The following is a 14680-nucleotide window of genomic DNA, read 5'->3' on the forward strand; positions in this document are numbered from 1 at the left end:
AGTCACAGGATTTTCAATTCTTTCCATTCTCCAGGTGCTTTATGATCAATGTAAGGCTATGTAAATGATGTGTTAATGGATTCATCATTATGTGCATGCCTTGATGTTAAGGAACATGTGATTTATTACTCTACCTTACCCTGGAGTTTATTCTTGCTTAAGCCCAAGTGCCTGGGATAAAAAATTATTTAAACCAGTGATAATAATGGAAGGTGCCTCTGGACAGATGCAGTAAAATGAACTGGAGAGTGAAAGAGATAAATAAACAACAATGTTGTGTCGACCTAATTAGGCGCAATACAACAAACACACCAAAAAACACCTTTTGTCTGTATACTAAGAATGTAGAACGTGGATAATTCCAGTTTGTTACATCATCTTTCTGCAGCATAACGTCTGCCAAGTTCAGAAGCAGTCACAGATGCATAAACGATGATAAACCAACCTCCATGTTGGCTCCATGTTGTTTGGAAGATAAAATAAATGCACATTCTCAAATTGTTATGCAAACTTTACATCGTAGATCTTCCTCACAGTTGACAACCAGAGTCCTGGGTTCAACTCCGATGTGTGATACGCTCTGGAGTTCTTTCACTTTCTTGTGCAATTAAGGGTTTTTTATCGACATTTCAGGTGTCCTTCCATTTTACAGCCTGACAGACAATGTCTGGGGCCTGAAATAATGATCAGTGCGTTCGTTTGTGCGGCCGTCCGTCTGTAATAATCTCATTTCCGGATCAAAACTTCAAAACCCATTTGGATTTTCTCCGTGAAACTTTACAATTATTATCCAGACAGCAAAGTGGAGCCTTTTTAGATATTTTCATTTAATGAGAGAAATATTACGACTTCAGGTAAATGTGATGGCACCCAATTATCTGCTCTGTCAGGTTTTGTGGGAGCATGGGGGGAGGGGGGGGTGTGTATGTCATCTCCTTATACTCTTGTTTTCTACCTCTAAATGAAGTGGTTCAGATAATATATCTGTGTATGTGACCACACGTGTTGTTTCATGTTTGACCGGCCAGATTGTGATGTAGCAATGTCCCCGTGTTCCCAGACAAGCAGACTCCAGCTGTAATAAACCAGAGTCCTCTTTTTACAACTAAAAGCCGAAGGACAGTCGTGAAAAAATAAGCACCAGCTGATTAACAGGGCGATGCATTGTTCTGCTCTCGCATTCAGTTTCCTGAGGGATTTGTGTTTTGTATCTCCATCAGTTCTCCATGCCCATCAGTTCCTCCCCAGCGAGTATGCCCTCAGCATGGTGTCATGCCGTCTGGGAAAAGACCCGTCAGTGTATTTTATCGTCGGCACCGCCATGGTGTACCCAGAGGAGGCCGAGCCCAAGCAGGGACGCATCATCGTCTTCCACTACACCGATGGTCAGTATCCTGGCTTCTCCTTTAGCTCTCTCTGTGTTCCCCAAACAAACAAAAACCCAAATGCACTTTTCTTGTCTTGTTCCTCCATCTTGTCCTGTTTGTCCTCTCATCCAGCTCCTTTTACTTTGCTCTCTTTATCCTTCACCTGGTTTCATTTTCTCCCCCCCAGTCTCTATCTTCTTTTTTTTCCACTCACGGACACTGTGTCCTACCTTGCTCTTGCTTCCTCCCTCACTTAATCATTTTCTTATCACTTCTCATCAGACTTTCCTCCTCTCACCCCTCCTGATTCCCCTCATTTCTTTTCATACGTCCCACTCCAGGTACATTGCTTGACTTTAAATTGTCCTCCCATGGCTTTTTATTCTCAGCTTCTTACTCTGAATGCCTCACCGACTCATTTTCTCCACATCTCTTTCAAAACTGTTGACTAGCACACCATGCACCATTCTCGTAGGTGCTGGTTTAGTTTGGCCCTGAGCGTGTAGCACTCTGAATGTTAACTCCACGCTGACTGACGATGTGCTCTTCTTTCCTGCAGGTAAGCTGCAGACCGTGGCTGAGAAGGAGGTGAAAGGAGCTGTGTATTCTATGGTGGAGTTCAATGGCAAACTGCTGGCCAGCATCAATAGTACAGTAAGTGGTGCATGATGGGGTCTGAGTTCTCAGCAAGGCATACAAAGCACTTGGCTTTAACTGTACTGAACCGCAGTCATGCTCATATGCAATACGTGAGAATTCCTGCAGAGTAAATGTAGCTTGAATATTAAATTAGCCTCCAGGTGCACTTTGAATTAAGTTCCTCTGTCAGATTCTATATTTTACCGCAGACCTCACTGTCAAAAAGACATAAAGAAATGTAAGTACAATTTAAAATCTTTCTTCTCAGCCCTTGGGAAGTTCCCGATGTAGTGTGTCTTTTAAGTGAAGCTCTCTCGTCGTTTCTTTTCCATTTTCCACCTGAAAAGACCTGGTGTTACCATTTGTCCTGAGTGGTCAGCTGTTAAGTTCAGGTCTGAAAGCTCCCAAATCTGTCCTCAGATCACTCAGACGAATGGTAACGCCAGGGGCCAGGTGGAGGTGAAGAAAGACAGATTGTTTGGTGGCCACAGAAGTGATATCATTAATAAAAGATAACGCACTGAGTGGTAACGTGTTGCTGCTGCGGTTAATGAAGTTAAAGCAAGTGAGAGTGAATATGACACAGAGGAAAGTGCCTGAATTAAACAAGCGGGAGGCTAAAAGCAAGTTTCTCATTGGAATTGAAGAAGAAACTAGTTTTCTGGGAGCCATTTGTGAAGCAAGTGAAAATAGTTTTTCCCTCCCCTCTAATATGAGTGTGTGACTAATTGATTTAAAATGTCACATTTGGCTCTGAAGGGACCGTGACCAGCATTTCTTTCTTTCCTTTTCCTGACATTTTATCGGCCAAATAATTATTTCTCATAGTTTGGATTCAGATAATGTCATTTTCACCTGAATCCAGACGTTATATTCTCTCTTTTTCTGTTTCTCTTCTCATTTCTATCAATTTCCTCGACCATTACAGAGTCTGGTCCAGTAGAAATTCTCTTTTAGTTTCATACTCTGTTTTTTATTTCTTCTCATCAGTGAGTCAACCTCCGGATGACTTGTCTGCTTCAACTTTCCTTTTCTTTGATTTCTTAAGAAGCATGTGATCTGCTGAGGAAGAAAAGTGCCTCCTCTGTCAATTCAAAGTCCAATACGTAAATAGATTTATTCTGTATGGATTGCTGTGTGAAATCACTTGACATACAGTTTAAAAGAAACCGCTTCTCCCCCCCCTACTGTCCTGAAATGCTCCGCTCATCCACATCGAGCTATATATAGATTAAAAGGATTAAAAGCTTGAAAAGGCGGCTTTATCTTAATATATCGACAATCAAATAGTCATGGGTTTCCTGTTTCCGTCAAGTCATCACACAGCGTTCACTTCCTACCACCTCCTTTCTTTAAAGCTCGCCACAGTATTATGTTAAAATTACTTTTGGCTACAAGCAGCAATTTTCTCATATGACATATTTAATTCAAAACATCAGTCACAGAATTTGCAGTTTTATTTTGTGTCAGTTTCTTTTATTCAAGGAGCTAATTTCTCCACCTAAACTCACTATGACGCAGCAAAGTTACACAATCGTTGCGGTCTAATCCATCATGGAGGTGATTTCAATTTTCCCCCTTGACAGCAGCCTCAGGAGACCATCATGCAGCTCGGTGCAAAGCTGTGACATTAGTCACTTGTGAAACGACTTCATAATTTACTTGTCAGTAAATTCATCGACTGGACACGCTGACATTTTCTTGGCTGTAAATGGTTAACTTCATCACTGTTGCTTGTTTAAACTCCTGGAAAGGCTTGGGAACTATTCTGAGTGCAATGACCTCATCTGTGAAAACTGAGTCATGTCAGGTAGATTTCATTGGCAATGGTGGTGAAGACAAGAACTCCCATGATCCCACGCTGCTTCATTAGTCATCAAACTAGGTATTTTTGAAGGATGAAGTTACATATTACGCTTAATATCATGTCACACTCTGTCCCGTGCGTCAACCAGGGAGCATCGTGAGTCAGGATTGATCTGGATCTGATTCTAGTCTCTATTTATTTTACTTTGGGGAGGATATAGATGTTATAATTAGGCCACAAAATTACCTAATGTTTTCCAGGTCTTTAAACGGTTCAGGAGGTTCCACTTTATCTTCAGCAGCAGGTGCTGATGGTAAAAGTAAGAAGATGGGGTCACACGTTTCCCTTCAATTCAATTAAGCTGCACCAAATTTCACACAATCACAGATCAGTTCCCTAAATAGATTTTTCATCAAGATCCATAAATTATTCCCTGGGAAATCCGTGACAATGTCAAAACACGTAATGTCTTGAAGAAAGTGGAAAAGAAAATCTTGGATCCATCCCAACTTTTAATGTTTAACCACCGTGGTTGGAAGTAATTAATTCAAGAACTAAGAATCAAAGATCTGGAGTAGATAAATATGTAATACAGGCAGGATTCTCCCTTTTAAGTATTATTAAAAAAACAACAACAAACATTTGTTTTGTGCAGCACTGTGCAAAGATTTAGCCCAAAGTGCTTCACATGAAAGGGATTAAGATGAAGAAATAAAACGGAATACGAGAACAAAGAAAAGATGGAACGTAAACAATAAAACAATGAAGTGTCAGAAGAACATTTGGTGGAAAAAATTGTAAGAAAATCAAAGACTAAAAATGTCAAAGCCATATGAAGAAATGATTAAAGGTGAAGGGCCCATTACATGACATACCACATTGAGACGATCGCCCTCTGAAAGAGACCAACTGAACTCCATCAGGTCTTATTTCTTCTGCTTACCTTAAAGCACATTTAACATTGCTGAGCCCACATGACTTCATGATGTCAAATAAAAAGTCATTATATCCAGAGTCCCCCCCCCTCTCTATCATTCATCCACCCTACAACCCTTTCTTTGAAATTGTCAAACAGTGCAAGTGTAATTAGCCGTTAAGTGTTCATGCAGTGTGACGTCCAATAACTGGGATTTTTTTAATCAGCGCCTCACGCTCTCTGAGGCGGATCATATCCAGAAGTGATGAAAAGTAAAACGCCCGGTGCCCATTCATCCAATTGTGCCAGAGCTAATTGCTCTTAAACAATTTCTCACCTCGACGGTTTGTTTCAGGTGCGGTTGTACGAGTGGACGGCCGAGAAGGAGCTGAGGACGGAGTGCAACCACTACAACAACATCATGGCCCTGTACCTGAAAACCAAGGGGGATTTCATCCTGGTGGGAGACCTGATGAGGTCCGTCCTGCTGCTGGCGTACAAACCCATGGAGGGAAACTTTGAAGAGGTGAGATGTGAAGGAGGCGGAAACGAAAGAATCCCAGAGGTTTAACAAGTTGAGCCTAGTTTCCGTTTGCTCTCGACAGGAAGGAATTAAAAACACAAACAAAGCTGGTGTTTGGTGTTTTTATCCACACTAACACGTTGCAACTTGTATTTGGTGCATGAATATTTTCCCTCAGTGTTGCACCTGACATATACTCTACATCTCATCCTTTTGATGAGCCGAGTGTAAAATTGATTTGCAGAGATGAAGCGATTTGACGGGTCCGCACACTGGCTGAACTCCTGCTGTGCAGCTGTGCTCATTGTGTGAGAGAGCACAATAATCAATATAGAGGGAGAACAGGCTTTATTTTTTTCCTTTTTCAAAGGAGACATATTCTGTTCGTATTCAGGTTCATAATTCTAACGTTGGTTGTGACTTAATAAAGGTTTACATGCTCTAATATTGAGAAAACATCACTTTCCTCATACTGGGTATAATATCGGCTGAAGCTTCAGTGGTTCCTGTGGGGAAGAGGAGCTCCCTTTACCACAGACTTCAGACTTTTAACTCTGCAGATCTTTTACATTCATGAATGTAAAGTACTAGATGAAAGAAAAACCGCACAAGCCTCATATTTTTCCTTTTAAACCTTTAACCATTGAAATTGCCTTATTCATACATTTCAAACCATTATTTTCCCAAAAAAGCAGCTGTAATGAATATTTATTGCATCGCTGATGGATCCTCCTCATTCTGACAAACCCACAGATTTTTCTCAACCCATATCTGTATTGGTTCATCTCAGCTCTGTGGGGCGTTGGAGAATCTCTCAGAACAGTGTTTTGGTTTTCCAGCCTGCAGCTTTACTGTTTTAGTTCATCCACTCTGCTCTCATCAGCGGGTTTTCCCAGACGCAGCATGCGGCTGTTTGCAGCAAAATAACTCTGAAAATCTGTTTCATGCTACCTGGCCGGCACCAAATGACAGACTTGTTTAAGCGAGTGGCTGCTGAGCAGAGCTGATATTTCCCTTCGGGAGACTGAAAAGAGGCCAAAAATCGAATTTCTTAAAATGCTAATGTAGGTAAATAAAGAACAGGGTGTAATCAAGTTCACTGTTAGAGCTTAACATGGTTGTAATATGTCAGGGTTGTGTTTACAGGTTTTCTCTGCTTCTCCTGCATAACTCAAAACACGGTTACAGGTTGAGTTGGGCATTTGGAAAACACATTAATTCATTAGTTAGATGAAAAGATTGATCCCCGTCTCATCAGTGGGGTAAATCCCAGTATGAAGCTGGAGTCAGTAACCAGTGGTTAGTTAAGCTTTGCATAAACGTGCAGCTGTGTCCACAAAAACACACCATGTTCGTTTTTCTGTTGCTCAGATTGCTCGTGACTTCAATCCCAACTGGATGAGCGCAGTCGAGATCCTGGATGATGACAACTTCCTGGGGGCCGAGAACGCCTTCAACCTGTTTGTGTGCCAGAAGGACAGGTAAGCAGAACCTCTTATCTTAAAGTAAAGAAAAACTGAGGTCATTCAACCTTTCCCATAATCATTATGCTCCCCGGAGCTGCTCCTCCAGAGCCGAGAGAACAGAAGGCTTCAAAATAACCTTCAACGTTCATCCACTCAAATCCGCATTGGGTCATTAGGAGGCCACACTGACTCCCATGATACTTTATAAGAGCCGCATCTTTGATACTAATGTGATGCAACAGCATTGTCCTTGCATTTGTTTTGGAAATCATGAGTCAGCCGTGCTGCATTTCTCATTTTCGTCACGGTTATCACACAAATGTTGATTTCAAGGAAGAGATGTGGCCTGAAAGTGAGTGTATTACATTTATGCCACCACTTATTATGCGCCTAATATGTCAGGTTGGACCACTCAATGCTTTTGACCTTTAGTTTTGTATCACATCTCTCTTCTTGTTTCTCTCCACTGTTCTTCACCCTTTTATCCATTACCTCTCCATCATTCCTTGACCTTTACCAACGGCTCTCATATCTTTGGCCCTCTTGGTTTTTCTTTTGCCAAATCGATCGCCCCTGCCCCCAACATTTCCTTACCCTTCCTTTTGACATCTTTTTCTCTTTGTTTTTACACTTCTACCACCAACATTTTTGTAATTCCTCCCCTTCATCTCTCCCATATTTTCCTCCCAGCGCTGCCACCACAGATGAGGAGCGGCAGCACCTGCAGGAGGTGGGGGTCTTCCACCTCGGGGAGTTTGTCAATGTCTTCTGCCACGGCTCACTGGTGCTGCAGAACCTGGGAGAGAGCTCCACGCCCACCCAGGGCTCTGTGCTCTTTGGCACCGTTAACGGCATGATTGGTAGGAGCACGGACAATTTAACACTCACACAAGCATTTATATACACACACACACACACACACACACACACACACACACACACACACACACACACACACACACACACACACACACACACACACACACACACACACACACACACACACACACACAAACACACAAAGCACAAAATATTGCTGCAGGTGAACCCTCGCTGTGTTACACCTCAAACCATGAGCTATTGGATCATTTGGGAAACATGCTTATTTAGTGCTTCGGGAGAAACTGGTCAGCTTATCTCTATCAAAAGCTGACAACATCTTGTAGCACCTTAAACAATCAATAAGTAACATGTCAGTTTATTTAATAACAACCCAAAAAATCTAATAATCAGAATTGTAGGCCTCAAAGTGTCTTAAATATGTTAAAATACTAATTCTTATGTTTAGGTAGGTCTTGATTATATTATTATTCAGTTTTCTAATGTCTCCATTGTTCTTTATCTGTAATAAAACTTGAAACAAGCCCAACGTGGAGCTGATAACTTCAGTCAAGTAGGAATTTAAGACTGTGGATACCTACTGTCTCTGTAGTTTGTCAGATAACGTGGTGTTCTGAGGGGTTTCTCCATCTGGCTACTTTACCTTTTATTCAATTATGGGTGTTAAGTAATTCTGGGACTCTGATATTCTTCGGTCTGTAAATTCCTTCTTTTTGGTCTTGAAAAGTCTTAAATTGAACTTGTTGAAACATCAGCTGAGCTAACTGAGAACCATTCACTCTTTTTATCTTGTTTTCAAAAAGTCTTGCTATTCCTTTTAAATTCTTCATTTTTTGTATTGGCCCTGGATTCTCTCCTCCAGGGCTCCTTCATCCAATTCCATTCAACTCTAATAGCATCGAGCCGCACAGACAGTTTTATTTCTGAGCTCTTTGTTTTGTGATATACACAAGTGAGACTTCTGCCTGCAACTTGATTCAGTGAAGATGCTCATTTACTTTGTGCAGCTGAAAAGTGTTTGGAATTGAAAAATTACTGCATTGTCCCTGCAGCTCAGGGTAATCCACTGACATCGCTGTGAACACTTTTGTTTTAGTTTTGGCAGAAAAGAGTAAACCCAGTAATCAGTTCCCAGTGACAAAACCGCTTTATAGTAAAAACAAACATATGTATACAATAAAATCTAGTTTAAAAACTCATGAAAATGTTACTATTTGTTCATTTAATGCAGGAAAGCAAAGATAAATATGAGAATTAAGATTATATCCACTATGACAAATCAATGAATTATAACACACAGTTCTCATTTCAAGCTTTTCCAATAACCATCTGACAGCAGCACAGAGACCTCCAACCTCTGTCAAAACCATTTATACTAAACTGATGTTTCCATTTCTGCAAGAGAGTGAGACATCTCAGTTTTTCACCTCATTACTCAGATTTAAACTAGTAACTTAAAGCCTGGCAGTAATGATGGCAGAGATGAAAAACAGGCGGTGTGCATCATTTGGACACAGCAGTAAATTACCCCATGCGCTCCCACAGCGCCGACGAGCAGCACATTGCATCACCTCGACGCCCTCTGCGATTCTTTAAAAAGTCTCTGAGGGAAGTTTAACAGGAAATGAGAACCACTGTCGCACAGTCCAGTGAAAACTTCCCGCAGTAGCCCGTAAACCAAAATGGTCTTCGGTGTATAATGAAGGAAAAATAGCCCGGCTAGTCTTATCGTTTGTTTGATGGTCAGATAGATTAGATGTTTCTCAAGAGGAGCTGTAAAGTCACATGATTATTGTGCCTAAAAAGAAGTTGACAAACTTTTAACAACCCTGTTAGAAGAAGAGTTGAAGTAAACAAGAATGTCATCTAAGGTTTAAAATCATTTTACACAAACTCAGAACTTTTAACTTGTCTTAAATGTTGCACTGTGAAAACAATCTATCATGAATCGATACTGATAAAACTTACCAACAACCATATGCATCTTTATTCAGGTAATTGATTCACACGATACTTTGCACCAAGGTACTTTTGACTGATGACAGAATAAAAAAGAACAACGGAGTCATTTATTAAAATAAGTTACGATCCTTGACAACTGAAACAATCATTCAAGTAATCGATTATTTTGATGAGCTACTTGATGAAATGATTTATTTATGTAAAAATGACAAACAGCTTCTCAAACAATTCCCTGATATAATAAACTCCGGATCGATCATCTCTGGGATTTTGACGGTTGACTGTGCAAAACAAGCCAATATGTAATAGAGAGAATATTGGCAAAAGAGATAAAACAACAGATAATGCAAATTAAAGGGTTCTTGTGTAGGATTTAGCGACATCTAGTGGTAAAGGTGCAGATTGCAACCAACTGAATACCCGTCGCCTTTTCCACTGGTCAAAAAAACAAATTTCGATGTGAATGGAATAACTGGCATTCACTCCCGGGTCAAATGACTGTAGTCTACATGGTTTTTATCGTTTGTGGCTCCGATCAGCAGGGATAGAAACAAGACACCCGGGTGAACGCACTAAATTGTTCTTCCACTTTATTTTGGCAGTTTAGATACTGATGCTGCACCGTGTGTACCTGACAACTGTGTATACCCGCTAATTTAGATTTAAAATATGTACAAGAATGTGGAAGATAACCTGCGATAACCGAGTGGCGCTAATTCTCCGATGATGTGCCGTTAAACAGCTGCAGAAGAAGAGGACACATGAGCTAATATGCGAGATCCAACTTTTGGCGATGGAACCGAACGACTGAATCCATTAATCGAGAAAATCAGTGATAATGAAAAAAGATTGTCGGTTGCAGCCCGACCGTCGTCCTGACTGTTCCCGGCAGTTTGTCCCAAAAGTCCAACTCTTTTGCTGCTTCGTGTGCAGTGAAACGAGCTCTGCATTAAAACTCAGTGCAACTCTTTGTGCTGTCAATTTCACTGGAAATTATTTCCCCGGAGCATCAGAGTAATGCACTCACTGTCACGGCCGTTGGAGTTTTTAGCGCAGAGGAAAGCACGCTACTCCCTCGAAGCTCTGTGATTCCACGATTATGCTGGGAAATCACTCGCTAAAATAAAGCAATTTTGAAAGGCCCTGAATAATTAAGTATAAAAATCAGGCTACTTTACTCCCGACATAGTGCCAGCATACAAACATGAAATCTGCATGAGAAGGATTGCAGTCACACTAATGATCTTTTCATTTATTTATCGTACATGTTTCGTGAGTTCCACTACTTCCTTTCCTCAAGAAAGTGTTTATCGTCTGCTGCACTGTTGCCTGATATAAATGTGTGTGTGTGTCTGTGTGCGTGTGTTAGGTCTGGTGACCTCCCTGTCCGAGGGCTGGTACAGTCTCCTCCTGGACCTGCAGAACCGCCTCAACAAGGTCATCAAGAGCGTGGGCAAGATCGAGCACAGCTTATATCCTTGTTATGTACATGTGGACGCTCGCCATCTGTCGCAGGCGACCGGCTCTGACCACCGGGGTCGTCCTGTCGGCTGTAAACCAGACAGTAAAGGTGATGGGAGTCACTTTAATTGGCTTTGAAGGAGTTTGATGCAAGTGTCATGTATGAACTGGTTTCTATGTGTTTACTCTACAACCTGATCTGATATGATTTGCTCTTTTAGAGGTTAAACGTTTAATCTCTTATGAAAATAAGTGTCCATAGCATCTTGATCGCCACCTGGTGGCTGGCTGCAGCATAGCTCACAAGTCCTGCCTCCTCCATGTTATCGGATGGGACATGGACCAAACTGTAAGTTCTGGATAGTGGAAGGAATTGCAGACGCATTGCCCATCTTTATATATACAGTCTATCCGTGTACCAGTACTACAGTCGATGTTAAATAGAGGTGAGGTAAAATAATTTCACAAGATTTTATATATCTTATATTTTATACAGAAAAAGTCTGTAATATTTTAATGATGGTTTTGATTTCAAACCTGAGAAGCAGAATTAATTGGACAACTAGAGGTTTGATTGCACTTACAGTCCAAATAGGTTAGAAGTGGTTCGTACTGGACATGTTTTATTAATAGGTTTCAAATATACACTATATTTTTCAATCTAATCTTGTTAAGCTGCAGTTTAAAAACCTGTTTCCAGCAGAGCCAGTGCTGTATTTCATCTCACTATTATACTACACCAGCCGTGTGGCACACTGCTGTTTTCATTACACCTCTTTTTCATCACGCTGAATATTAGCTGGCTGCGCCCGAGGTGAGATATTTGATATTGTACCTGAAGATCGACCCTCGGGCGAAGCAGCTGCCTTGTATTGATTTTCCTTGACTGCGCTGCACCTGGAGGTCCTTCCACACCGAGCGGAAGACGGAGCAGGCCACGGGATTCATCGACGGGGATCTGATTGAAAGTTTCCTGGATCTCGGCCGGGCTAAGATGCAGGAGGTCGTCAGCACTCTGCAGGTAGGAGCTCGTGTTCATCCACGTCAGCACCGATTTTGAACCGGCTGAAATGTGAATTTAGTCTTTTTTGCTGCACTTTTCCTTTATCCTGCTTTCATGAGAAGAAATAAGGCTTTTCAGTATTGTGCAAACACTACAGTGATTCATACTCCTATTTAACAGGCATTAAAGGCAGCTTGCTCAACAGCTCCCACGGCCAGCTTGTTGTTGCCGCCTGTGTTGACCTGTAATGGGCACGAATACAATAGTTAGTTTATTAACAGGGAGGCCTAAGCTTGTTTTTAGAGCAACTGGAGCATCTGGTGAAGAGGTGATGTAAAACTGCTGCTTACATTTGTATTTTTGACTCAAAGCAACATTGGACAGTTTTCCTGAGTCGCTCCTGAGAGGGAACAGGGCACAAGTTTCACGGCAGAACAGGTGGCGCCGCTCTTTGTTTACCTGCCAAAAGAGCTTTTGGCAGGTAAACAATTAATTATATGCGGCTTTGAGTCTGTCTTCACACACGTTGCTCAAATTGCAATTTTAAAAAATCCCTTTTTAGCTCTGGAACAAAGGCGATTCTGTGTTTCCCTGACAGGACCAGATGATAAAAGACAATCCAAAACATTTGAGCCAGTCTTCTGCCAAGAAAATTCCCTTTTCTATTCGAGTTTTGCTATAAAAAAAACAACTGTCTGCACATCATCAGAAAACAGTGAGAAATCTCCATTTCCTGAAGCTCAAGGTTGATGAGAACAGGCAAATTGTTTTGTCTGATCAAATCCAAAATTCAAAGATTTAAAATGTACTGTTCAGACGACAACAAGCAGCAGAATCTCATGTTTGAGAAGATAAGTGCATCGTCCGTTCTGAGGCTGCCTGTTTGGAACGGGCAGCTTTTCTCTCTGAAAGTGTGAAAGTGACCTGCAGGAAGTAAAGAGCTGCTGCTGCTGGACTCAGAACCTGCAGCTGCTCCACCGCTGCTGCACAAAGAGACACTCACCGGATTAATCGACTAATCTCAGCAGCTTCACTGAAGACGCCATAAAAACAAAAAAATAAGGGTTTTTATCTTTAGTTACTTCGTTTGCATCACGTTGAGTTGCAGAATATTGATGACATCAATACAATGAAAACCACATTTTAGTGCATGTGCCTGTTTATCCGTTCCTGTAATGTGACATAAGTGAGCTCTGCTGGGCTCAGTCTCGGCAGCGGAGGCTCATAGTTTGGTTTCGATTGCAGATCGATGACGGCAGCGGCATGAAACGTGAGGCCACAGTGGACGAGGTCATTAAGATCGTGGAGGAGCTGACGAGGATCCACTAACGTTACTGCCACCCGGACCCCCATCAACCCCACCCCACCCAACCCGCTGAGTGAGAGCAGAGTCACGAGGACAAAGTCTCTGCAAAAAAAACGACGCGAAAGAGAATGGATTGTGTTTTTTGCAGATTTGTAAATAATTATAAATAAACAGTATGTGCATGTTCGTCCTTCAGACTTCAATGATAAGTCGACTGCTGAGACCCTGAAGGTGCTGGACGACGAGTGTAGCACTCCTCATTCAGACGACAGTCTCTAGGCGAAGTGCGTAAAAATCCTGTTTGGACAACAGAAAGACCAAAGTCAAGACATTGGTCCGAGTGTGTTGGAGTTTGTGTGCGTATGTGTGATTGCGTCTGTGTGGAATAAAGAGAAACCCCCACGTGGAGATTCTCCTCAGTAAAATCCTCCTGGTATATTTGTGACAGTTACTGGCAGGTTAAAGGTTCGACAATCCTCGACACCCCCACAGTTTAAATCTGACACCCAAGTTATTGTTGAAGTCTGGAGTGAAACACACGTCTGAGAAACAAATTGAGGAAATTGTAGATTTATAGCTATTTTGTCTGTGTGATGTTTTCTTTGTCTATTCTAATAAATTTGCTTTAGTACTGGTAAACACCCGAGTGTCACTTTGTCTCTGTTCCCACCTTCACTCCCGTCAGAACCAGTCGCCTCTGCTTTTATTCACGGACGTTTTAAAAGTCACTTAATTTGTGTGGTTTTGCTGATTCAGTGAAGTGGATTTATAACATGTTCAGTTAGTTGGTCTACCTCTTAATCTTTCAACAAATATTTATGGATTGCAATAAAAAAATTTCAGCAGATATTCATCTCATAAATCCTGATGAATTTATCGATCTTCTGAATATTTAAATTTCAACATCTAACATATTCATAGATCCCAGATGAATCCTACTGACTTTGATGATCATCTGAATTTCAGCCCATGCCACTGTGTGAGGTGGTTTTCATTTCCATTTGCTTTGCCCGCAGCGTTACTCAAAAAATACACAACTAACTTCTGTGAAACTTTGTGGACGTGTGGGTTATGACCCAAAGAAGAACCCATTACATTTTGGAGGGGAGCTGAATGTGTGTGTGTAGAGGAATTTCACTTTCTTTAAAGAGTTCTGGTGTTTGGCTTGATGAAGATCTGTTCTCACCGAGCACCCTTCAGAGGATGAATTATAATAACTTGAATCTTTCACCTTATGCCATCATCAGGTTTTTAATTCTTTGTCCAATGCTTAAAAAACACATGATAATTACTTAAAACCAAGATGGTGAACATTGTAAATGCTCAATAATGTGAATATTTACTGGGTTTATTGGTCCTCTGGGTTGTTAAGTTAAATATCTTTGAGTTT

The 14680-nt window shown here is 41.3% G+C and overlaps 1 protein-coding gene across 1 annotated transcript in view; it reads left to right on the forward strand.

The window, feature by feature from the left end:
- ddb1 (damage-specific DNA binding protein 1) overlaps positions 1-13929 on the forward strand; it is a 38442-nt gene extending 24513 nt beyond the window's left edge. The window contains exons 20-27 of the mRNA XM_035153276.2: positions 1221-1385; positions 1927-2021; positions 5085-5255; positions 6624-6733; positions 7409-7578; positions 10890-10992; positions 11879-12002; positions 13230-13929. Of these exons, the coding sequence (XP_035009167.1) occupies positions 1221-1385; positions 1927-2021; positions 5085-5255; positions 6624-6733; positions 7409-7578; positions 10890-10992; positions 11879-12002; positions 13230-13313 (1022 nt within the window). The 3' untranslated portion in view covers positions 13314-13929. The remainder of the gene's footprint in view (positions 1-1220; positions 1386-1926; positions 2022-5084; positions 5256-6623; positions 6734-7408; positions 7579-10889; positions 10993-11878; positions 12003-13229) is intronic.
- Positions 13930-14680: the final 751 nt, after the last annotated feature.

Source organism: Hippoglossus stenolepis, chromosome 1 (assembly GCF_022539355.2).
Source record: "Hippoglossus stenolepis isolate QCI-W04-F060 chromosome 1, HSTE1.2, whole genome shotgun sequence".
Classification (NCBI taxonomy): Eukaryota; Metazoa; Chordata; class Actinopteri; order Pleuronectiformes; family Pleuronectidae; genus Hippoglossus; species Hippoglossus stenolepis.